An 11,466-nucleotide genomic window follows, 5' to 3' on the forward strand; every position below is an offset into this window, starting at 1 on the left:
ATCGTGTATGCAAATGAGTGATTGGTTGTTTGAGATTTCCCTCATCCATATGGCGTTATTTGGGGTAGGGTAGATTCGGTTGGCGACCAAACAATATGTGACCTTCATTTAGGTGACTATTAGTTACCACTCAACATTATACATACCATCAAACAAAAACAATTATTTCTATATCGTCAACAAAATGCATGGTTGCCATACAATTAACATAAACTTATCGTTCAGTACCATCATTGAAAAAGTATATTTCGGAATATCGTTAATACAAGCGCTTTTTTCTTATGATATACCAAATTACCTATACATATCAAAATGGCTTATTTGAGTTTATTTGAAGTATATACTTGCCCCATATGTGTATCTCATGTTGTTTGATTTTGGCGAACTAATTGAATATTATGGTTCATTAGTTACACATTTTTATTAGATCAATGCTCACTAGTGAGCTTATGAATAAATGACACTTGTTCCTACCCATGTTGCCTTCATTTATAGATGTCCATCTAACATTAGATAATGACTTTGGAGTAAAGGTATAACTATGCCCGATGACACTTATGTTTGGAAGAATGTAGCATACCCCATATGAACAAAATATGCATGTGTTGAATTTTGTCACTTATGCAACCAATTTCAAGTCAAGTACTTGTCATCTACTTGATTTGCTTCAAAATTTAGGATATAATTTGTATGGACTATAAAGTTAAGCTAACTTATTCCACTGAGTTGAATGTGAAAACTATCATTTAGATCAAATAAATTGATGCATTTTACTATTCTGTGTCGAATCTACATTTGGAAGGGGTTTACACCAAGAGAAACACTAATATCTTCCATGCTAGGCAAAGTTAAACATAAAATAGTTGCACAAAAAAATATCAAAAGAAAATTGAACACTATAATTTGAAATCCAAATACATGTTTATGAAAGAGCCATATGGAGAGGTGTTTGCTTATCATAAACTTGTTTTGGTTTGCTATTGATAATTGGTTCCATCTACAACTCCCATTTTGTGCTCCAAGGGCTTGCTCAAGTATGTGTAACAAACAAGTGATTCCCCTTTCAAATGAAGATTATGCTTGACCACTTTGCAATAAAGGTCTATGTTGTTGATAGTTGTATTTCTTGTAATATTTGTTTTAGTCATTGTGTTAAAACCATGAAACAAAAGTCTACAAGACTGTTATATGTATATATATCACCAACAAATAAGTGTGTGGCCGAGTTATGCTATGTAAACTCAGACCAACCACACAAAGATATTATACAATGTGAATTTTTGTGTAGTATTTACATTTAGAAGGCAATGTTATTGTTTTCAAACATAAGGAAAGCCAATTCTTTAGGATAAGATTGCCAATATACATGGTTTACATGACATTGTTTTACAAATTAAACCCGTTGACATTATGGCTACAAAGTATGTGTTACTATTGTATAACAATATTTATACAACTATTTTAATTAGAATCTCTTGGAACTAATCATGTTCCATTACTATTAACATGTATGCCATTTTGTCGAGACTTGATTGCGTTCTTAGAGTCGGAATTATTGTGTTTAGAACCTAAATCATAGAGTAAACAATGACATAAGTTTCAAGATTATACCTGGAATCTTGATATGAGTACAGGGTTGATGAATGTGCCTTGTACATTTGAACGTCATGAGGTCTAGGAAAAGAAATGACATCGTCTTGTACATGAATGTATCAACGAACCCAAATATCAATCCCGCTCATCGGTGAAAGGGGAAATTTAGGGTCATCGATAACAATCCTAAGCAATAGGTATTAGTTAAGAAGGCAAGGATTTTTGCATAGGCCTAATTTTGGCAAAACTATGTGCATCCATACGATGACCATAAAACGCTTATATGGAGAGTTGTCACCTCATTTCTTCAATGGGGCGGTCACATTGACACTAATCTTATCGTAGTAAAAATAATAGAAGTAAAAGATGCCCATCCATGTGATAAGCAAGGCCAAAGTGGGGCCAAACATAAAGAAGGTTCTCAACGGCCGAGATTTCTCGGCCGCTGGTGACGTGGCCGAATCTGTGGCGTTGGTGACTGTTTGAGATGAAGTGGAAGAGATACGACTAGCTTTTGGGTTAGGGTTAGGGTTAGGGGCTGCAGATCTGGGGCGTCGATGGAAATATGAGCTTTGGGTCGATTCTGCGTCCGCGCTATAACCTGAGAATGTCAGATCAGCTTTAGGGTTTCTTCCATCAGAATAACCAGAAAAGCTCGAATTAGAGTTAGGGTTCTTATCATCTTTATGATCGGAAACATTCAGCTTAGGTTTAGGATTTCTGCCATCATTATAACTAGAAAACTTCAGGTTAGTGTTAGGGCTAGGCTTTCTATGAATTCTATTATTTGCTGTTGAAGCTTCATCTCTGTGATCGAGATTGCTAAATGCAGACTCTGTGTGCGACAGGAGAGCGATTACTCCCTGATATTGTGGATGATTAAATCGTTTAAGTACTCTGTTTCTGTAGAAGTCTGACTCTGAATCTGAGTCTGATTCCGAATCCGAATCCGAATTATCATCTTCGTCAAATAAATCAGCTTTAGAGTTAGGGTTTGTTCTGCATTTGTTATATATCCTGTAATTAGGGTTCGATCTGTGATAATTACTATCGGTCCCTTCCATTACTCAATCGTAATTAGCGCCTTAATTGTGATTCTCAATGTAGACTTTCGATTATAATTAGCACGCTAATGATGACGCCTTATGTGATGACTTCAGCAATGATGATTAGCGTCATAAGCGCGAGCACTAATCCCCCACGCAATTAGAGGCATACTTAGGATGATTCATCTAACCCCATGGACTTTGGTTCAAGCGTCCTAACCAAGAGATATGTTTTGGATGGGATGCATCTCTTCCCATTTTAATTTCTATTAATATATTGAAGAGTTCTAAGTTTGAATAGAGACTTTAGGAAATGAAACCATCTTTCGGGCCCAAGAATGCTAATTAGCAACTATTATTAATGCATATATCACATAAGAGAAAATGTGTATGTGCATTTGTGCACAAACCGTACTATAGATGGTTCGTTTGATATGTAAGATTGACCATGTGGAGACCAAGGACATCCATTCCAATCACCTAGTAAGTCAAGGAAATTTAAAGGAGGATGTTCTCCAACTAATAAATAATCCAAGTTGATCGGGTGGAGTGGAAACAAAATTTAAAACCACGGCGTTTTTTAGTTAATATGAAACAATCCTCGTGGATGCAAACATGCAAAGGATCCTACATGACCTTCTTTGTTACTTGTTAGTGACACCTCTAATTTCAGAAGTTCTAAAGAATATTACGAGGTTTTAGCTAACCTTGTGGCATGCAGACTATTAGCATTCTTGACACAAAGCATTGTGCTCATATGTTTCTTGAAGAATAAGAAATTTACCTTATTCAGGTCTTCGTTCTTCAATGGTAAATCTCTACAACTCCAACTTGTAACTTGTATAAACTTTTTTCCCATACATCTTACATTCCTATAATTGGGTGTTGCTCCTTTCATGCTTCGTAAGCTTGTCATCTCTTTGCTTGTTACTAGGATTTCTATCCTCATCGATGATTTGTATGTGTTTTGAAGGTAGGTTTGAGCATTTCAAGGTATCTTTGCGTGTTACCATATTCTCTTCATTTGCAGCGAAGATGTCAAGTTGGGTCATCATCATCTTCTGCAATTCGGTTATTTATCTTTATGTCTAGAATAGGCATTAAGGATTCCTTCTACTAAACATACTTCATCTTAAGTTGACTATACTTGAATTCTTGAAGCTTGAGCTCATGTTTGAGACCTTACTTCTTAAGGACAACTTGTTTATTTTCCTCGTCTTGACAACACTTCTAATCTTGGATGGCAAAATTTATTATCAAAATTTCCTCGTATCATTTTGATATGACAACTAGTTTGCCTCAAATGAAATGAAAAACTATATATTTGAAAGTTTGATGCCACAATTTGCAGATTGCCATTCAAAACACAAACAATTAGTGGAATGAGGTTCTTTACATTTTGGAGGAGATTATTCACATCGCATTTAATGAGCCACGAGGACATGTCTTAAGCATCCACCACTACTCAAAATATTGCCAATGCATTTTTCTTGTTGTGAAATCTACTTTCAATGTGACTTGATGGAGGCTACATGTGGTCAATGTCTCGTGTATCAAAGACACTCATAATACAGTGGAGTACAACTACTTTGTAGTTCTAAATGGATAAAAATCTCTCCTTGCCATGAGTAAATGATATATTGCAAGATATGGGGAAAACTTGTATGTGTAATGATAAAGTTGCCATGTCATGAGCAAACCAAACAAACACATGCGTTGTATTGGTATTATACAATGAAATGACAAAATAGAAGCGCCTACACCAACACATTAGGGGATTTACCATGAATCACCATATTGCACCAATAAATATTCAAGAGACATGGCCATTCCTCATAAATGCCTTTTGTGAAGTTGTAGATGTCGTGATGGGCACCGACGTAAAGGGTACAACCATTGCCTCGTTGTTTAGAAGGCATCAAGAAGGAATAGAAAATGTAGTTCTACCAACAAACGAAGCAATAAGATAGCATAATTATATTACCTACTACAAGTTGAAAACAAAAAGAAGGTTTTTCTACAAAGTTCACTGGAACAATGTGAACAAAACAAGGATGCCCTATCTATATTCACATATCTTCGACTTGATTTATGATGGCAAATGAGAAGAGTTAACATGGCGAAACACCAATAATTGGACACTTCATAATATTACTTCTAATGTTTGAGACGATTTTCAACTTAAAGCATATTCTTAATTATTATTTCAAAAGCTATTAAGTATGATGCATAGCCACAATGGGCATAATAGCCTAGCAATTAACTTGCCTAAGACCAAAGTTTGGTATGCAAGAACATTTAAACTTGAAAGTCATGAGCTAGTAGTTTACTATGTATGTAGAAAAGGCTTGCGGCTCACATGTTCGCATACCCTTGGAGTTGGCATTCACAATTAAGTCACTTGGAACATGTATCGAGCCATGAGAATGGATACCAATGTTACCCAATACTATGAATTTGAGAACATGTGGTACTTGGCCACAACCCAAAGTTGGGCGATTACAAGCAATAGTGTACACTACGATATATGGAATTAAGGTTCGGAGGGACAATCTTTCAACAAGTTTATAGAATGGAACAAAGAGAAAACAAAAGAAATTTCTGTGCCATGAATTTAGGGGTTAAAACACAATCTCGTACCTCATAATGTTGTGAGAGAATGGAAGAAGGCCAATAGAGTTGGATGCCCTTTACAGAGTTTACATAGAACATATTTGACAGTAAGGACACTGTCTTAAGATTCACCTCCCCAAGGCTGGAAGCCTGCATGGGAAATCGAATGCTTATTACTACGGAAATGGAAGAAAACCATGGGGGTTTGGGGTGCGTCGCCGTGTATGAGGACATTGGGCTAGAGAGTTTTCAGAGAGTTTCCTAGAAGGTAATTAAATATACCAAGATACGAGAGCCGGAGGAGCCATTACCGAGGACACAACACGCAATTTGTTGGCTCCTGAGTTCTCTTGGGCACAAAAATCAAACTCATGGAATATGTCAATTCATTTCTTCCGTTTCTCTCATCTCTTCTTACCTTTCGTTTGTTACTTACGCTCTATAGTTCTTTAAGATATCATCATCATCTTCTTCTCCTCATGTGCACAGTGCAGTACATAAACCTTCATAGGGATCGTTTCCTACCACATTGGCAGAACGTATGTTGCAGCTCTCCATCGCCGAATGCTCATGTTTCGCAGGTAATTGCTTTGCTCTTCACGCAATTCACTTCTTTATTCTACTTTAAAATCTGCAAATTTCCACTTCTTCTTGGTACGCTTCCCATTAACCCTACGAACACCTTCCTTTCTTTCTTGAATTGATTCTCTCGATTTCTTCTATTTTTGTTTCTCTTTACTGTTAGCGTATGTTGTTGATGACGATGTGTGCGTATTGAAGACAAATTCAAAAGATGTGAGAACAGTTATTGATGCTTGCTCTACTACGTCTGCCCTTTCTTGGCCCGTGGAGGAGGTAAAAGATCATAGATATGGAAGATTGGAACATCAAAGCCAGGGAAATATCCGAGAAAAGGCCATTTTCTGGGATATTTCAAAAAAGGATGAAGCAAAAGAGTATAGAAATGGCAGAGTCGAACATAAAAACCATGAAAATCTTCGAGAAAATGCCATTTTCTGGGATATTACCAAAGAATTCGAGGAAAAAGAGTATAAACAAGGAAAAGCAAAACATGAAAACCATGAAATTCTCCGACAAAAGGCCCATTTCTGGGATATTAAAGAAAAAGAAGAGGCGGAAGATCATAGTTTTGTGAATATTCCACATGAAAACCACGGAAATTTTGGAGATAAGGCCACCATTTTGTGGGATTTTCCTAAGAAAGTTCATGCAAAACAGCATAAATATGGACATAAAAACCATGGAAATATCAAAGGAATGGCCATTATTTGTGATGTTGCAGATGGAGAGAAGGCAGAAGCACATGAACACGATAGACATATCAGAGAAAACGTCATTTTTTGCAATATTTTAGAAGAGGAGAGTAACTGCATGAAGTTTCCCATGCAGAAAGATGGCTGTGACATGGAGCTTTCAACAAACAAAGATGACATGAATCTTTGGATGAATAAAAATGACATAAAGCTATCTATGGAGAAATATGGTTGTAACATGGGGTTTCCCCTGGAGAAAAATGATAACTGTATGGATTTTTCAATGGAGAAATATGGTAGTGGTGCAGAGTGTTCCATGGCGAGGGATGGTTGTGTCGTGGATTTTTCAATGGGGAAAGATGAGGTGGAACTTTTCATAGACAAAAATGGTTCTGGTCTGAAGTTTTCTATCGAGAAAAATGGTTACAATTTAGAGCTTTCCACGGGGAAAGATGGTTGTGGCATGGAGTTTTCCAAGGATCAAGAGGGTTGCAACATGGATCTCTCCATGTGTAGGAGGATACATAGTATAGAAGCTATCAATAATTCCCTAGACTGCACATTCGGGCTTCCTTTACTGTGTGATGCCATCCACGCATTGCAAGAATGCAAGAAACAGAAGGACCCATGTTATGCTGTACACATGTATTCATGCATTTGCAGTAATGGTTTAGAAGCTTATTTGGGGAATTACATTGTGCCATTGCTTGTAGAGTGTGCGAATATGGTTCTTGCTCAGCAAGTTTTGAACAAACTGTTGAATCCAAATGAATATTCGTGGGGATCTCTCTTGTCAGGTTTTGTCCAATGTGGCCATCTACATGAGGCTTTGCATGTTTATGCACTAATAAAAGAGAAAGGTGCATACTTGAGTCGTCATGTGGTTGTGTCTCTTTTACAAGCTTGCTCTTGGCTTAAGGATGTTCAAAGAGGAAGGGAACTTTACATGGAGATTATATTCAAAGGCTACGAAAATGATCTGCCAATATACAACAGTCTGCTATTTATGTATTCTAAATGCTGTTTGCTCACAGAAGCACACTCAATTTTTGTGAGGGTGCAAATCCAAGATGTTGTATCATGGACAACTCTAATTGCAGGATATGTTGATAATGGGCTCTATATGATAGCACTCAAATGCTTTGAAGAGATGCAAGAGGTTGGTGTTTCTCCTAACACAATCACATTTTCTTATGTTCTCAAAGCCTGTTGTAGTATAGGGGTCTTGGACAAGGGTAGAGATTTTCACAATGAGATCGCAATGAAGGGCCTACTAAGCAATTCTTCAGTTGCTATTAGTCTGATTTCCATGTATGCTAACTGTGGCTCACTTTCAGAAGCATGGGATGTTCTGAGAATGCTACCGGTTCGAGATATTGCACTATGGACTAGACTTATACAGGGATACATTGAATATGGATCAGCTCAAGAAGCATTGAAATGCTTTGACCAAATGCAAGAGGAATGCATCTCTCTGGATGCTGTTGCATTTGCTTGTGGATTAAAGGCTTGCAGTACCTTAGGGGCGATAACAAAGGGCAGAGACATACATGGATGCACTATAGGGAAGGGACTTACAAATGCTCTTGTGATTGGTAATTCATTGATTGGAATGTATGCAAAGTGTGGCTCACTATCAGATGCACATTTAGTCTTCAATAAAATGCCCTCACAAAACTCTATATCATGGACCGCATTAATCGTGGGGTATGCCGAACATGGACCTGGGGAAGAAGCTATCAAGCTCTTTTATGAGATGCAACGTCAAAGTCACTCCCCTAACGTCATCACATTTTGTAGTGTTTTGAAAGCTTGTGGGAGCATAAAAGCTTTAGAAAGAGGACGCAAAATACATTCTTGTGTATCACAATTTGGACTTGAAGAAGATCCTTTGGTTAGCAATGGGTTGGTCCATATGTATGCAACATGTGGGGAACTCGCAGAGGCACAAAGTGTCTTTGATAGCATCTTCATGCCAGATGTTGTGCTATGGACTGCTTTAATTTCAGGATATGCTGATAATGGTTCATATGAGAAAGCTCTACATTATTTTGAACAAATGCAGCTCAATGGGGTGCTCCCAGATACTGCTACATTTACGTGTATCCTGAAATCTTGTACTCATGTAGAGGCAATAGGGAAAGGTTATGAAATACATACAATGTTAGTAGAGAAAGGATGGCGTAAAGAACTATCTATTGGCAATAGTTTGGTTGCGATGTATGCTGGTTGTGGCTCTCTTCCTGAAGCACAAAAAGTATTCGATATGCTTGAGATTCGTGATGTTTTATCTTGGACCTCATTGATAGCAGGATATGCTGAACATGGATCTGGGCAGGAAGCATTAAAATGTTTTGAAAAGATGAAGGATGAGGGTATTTGCATGGATGCAATAACCTTGGCTTCCATTTTAAAGGCCTGTGGCAATATAGGAGCTCTACAGAAGGGCAGAGAAATACATACAGTGATTGTCGAAGAGGAGTTTGAAGATGACTTATCTGTTAACAATAGTCTTATTATGATGTATAGTAGATGTGGTGCTTTGGCAGAGGCTAAAGATGTATTTGATTCCACACCAGTTCATGATTCCATAGCATGGGGCTCAATGATGAAAGGATATTGCATGACACATGATGGTAATGCAGCTATACAGTGTTTTGAGGACATGCAAAGAGCAGGTGTAAGACCTGATACTGTAACATTCACTTGCCTTCTCAATGCATGTAGCCATGCTAGTCTTGTGTCAGAGGGGATAACATATTATAAGCAAATGAGAGAACAATTTAAAATTGTACCAGCCATTGAACATCACACATGCATTGTTGATCTTCTCGGAAGGTCAGGGAAACTATATGAGGCCGAAAATCTTTTATCCTTGTATCCTCCCAACGAAGCAACATGGTCCACACTTCTAACTGCTTGTAGAACATATGGTGAACCTGAACTTGGATTTAGATGCTTCCAAGAACTAATTGAAATAAATGGAGAAGATGCTACTTGGTATGCACTAATGGCTGACATATTTGCAAATGCCGGATATGGCCTTGCTGCCAATCGCATAGAACAATTAAGAAAACATGCTGGTGCAAAGAAAAAAACTGCAGTTGCCATTATAGAGGTGAATAATGAAGTCCATGAATTCTCAGTGGGTTGCATAGAAAGCAAAGAAATCTCGAGAGCATTAAAAGCTCTTAATTCTTTCATAGTGAAAGAAGGCCATGTGCCAAACCTTGATAGAGTGTTGAAACCTATTTCAGATGATGAAAAGGAGGTAGTCCTATGTGAGCATGCTGAAAAACTAGCTATAGCATTTGGGCTTCTCAGCACACCACAAGGAGCAACATTGCGAGTGACGAAGAATTTAAGGATGTGTAATGATTGTCATGATGTAACCAAGATGATTTCCAAGATCGAGAACCGGGAGATTGTTCTTCGTGATACAAGCTGTATCCATAATTTCAAAGATGGAATGTGCTCTTGTGGAGATCTATACTAGATGCATTTTGTTTGAGACCATGCATCCTCTTGAAACCCTTAGGTGCTCACAATGAGGCATTATTCAACAACTATCCTTGAAAATGGGATGCCAAGCATATATTCAGTTGGGGAATGGTGACTACTCACAGTTTTTATGCAGCCAGCCTTGAGGTAAGGTATATGCCTATTTAAAGTAATTGGGCATGCATTGTTAAGTCTTAACTGCTCAAGCGATGGACAGCATCATTGACACAGATACCAATATTTGTTCTAATTACCCTTATCACCTCGATGTTTGTACAGCTTGGTAGATATCGAGCAGTTTTGTTCTCGAGCCATAAATTATTATTGTACAGAAGGTAAGATCATTTACAAAGACATGATACTGGTTAAGATATATAAAGTGAAACTTTCGTAGGACAAAGGAATAGCCTGAAGAATTACCTTTCATAAAGATTGGATTCATTCACACACAAATCAAAAGAGGGGTTGCCCATTCTTTGATTTAAAAAAAACCTGGGCCATGGATGGGCGTTAAGAAGCATGCAATCACCTTTCTCTGTATGTTTCTTTAAGAATTCGATATCACCTCTCTCTATGTCTCTATATGCACACCAGTGCATACATACATATATTTAAGAATTCGATATCACCTCCATGTCTCTATATGTATCAAGCGTGAGGTTGAACCCTATCTTACAAATCTATGCACTGGTGTGAATTAGAGACATATAGAGAGGTGTTATCCAATTCTTAAACACAACATACACAGAAAGGTGATATGTATTTGGGCACATGTACCCTAATTGGGGTTGGAAGTTGGAACAAAGCATTGTGTGCACGTTTATGTGCATGTTATTTGGTTGGAAATTGAAAGAAGCGCAGGAATTAAGTTGAACATCGAAAAAATGCATTGTAATTGCTGAACACAGCTGAACACGGGTACAAAGATGTTGTGTCAATAGGTCATCTTCACCTCTTCTTCTAGTATTTAGAGATAACAAAATTATAGAGAGGAAGACATCACATGTGTTATTCATTAATGTATCAATTAGGCTTATTCGTTTAGCAAACATTGGAAGATAACGAGACATGCCAAGTACTCTAGTTCTACACCTAAATGCATTGGTAGTTGTCTACTCAAACAAAAATGGGACTAATTGGCATTGATAGCATGCGTTAATCATTAATTGGAGAACCCACTTTTGGTAACAATCATAATGCCCAAAAGGGAGAAAACCAATTGATTCATCCTCACATTATGGTTATCAAACATATGGCATAACTTCTTGCATGTGATATAGAATATTGATGATAGGTTAAAGCATGCCAAAAGATTATGAATGGTTATGCTAATAGTCAATAAGGGAAATCCATATTTGCTTTCTGTATTTGTAATAGATGATGGGAGACAAACTTCCCAAAACGCCATCCATCTCAATATTGTTTTTGTGTTTGCAATC

At 37.5% G+C, this 11,466-nt stretch overlaps 2 protein-coding genes across 2 annotated transcripts; both read left to right on the forward strand.

Moving 5' to 3' along the window:
* The first annotated feature begins 5,718 nt into the window (after positions 1-5,718).
* Positions 5,719-7,111, forward strand: LOC147848358 (uncharacterized). The gene is made up of 3 exons (XM_087338462.1): positions 5,719-5,833; positions 5,998-7,036; positions 7,081-7,111. Exons 1-3 carry the CDS (start codon positions 5,794-5,796, stop codon positions 7,109-7,111), a joined length of 1,110 nt encoding a protein of 369 aa, XP_087194588.1. The 5' UTR covers positions 5,719-5,793.
* Positions 7,046-10,371, forward strand: LOC147848359 (pentatricopeptide repeat-containing protein At3g26782, mitochondrial-like). The gene has a single exon (XM_087338461.1). The coding sequence runs from the start codon at positions 7,170-7,172 to the stop codon at positions 10,020-10,022; it is 2,853 nt and encodes a 950-aa protein (XP_087194587.1). The 5' UTR covers positions 7,046-7,169; the 3' UTR covers positions 10,023-10,371.
* Positions 10,372-11,466: the final 1,095 nt, after the last annotated feature.

Source organism: Azolla caroliniana, unplaced genomic scaffold (assembly GCF_043228905.1).
Source record: "Azolla caroliniana isolate FFs.n. ecotype wild unplaced genomic scaffold, voAzoCaro1.0.p SCAF_380, whole genome shotgun sequence".
Lineage (NCBI taxonomy): Eukaryota > Viridiplantae > Streptophyta > Polypodiopsida > Salviniales > Salviniaceae > Azolla > Azolla caroliniana.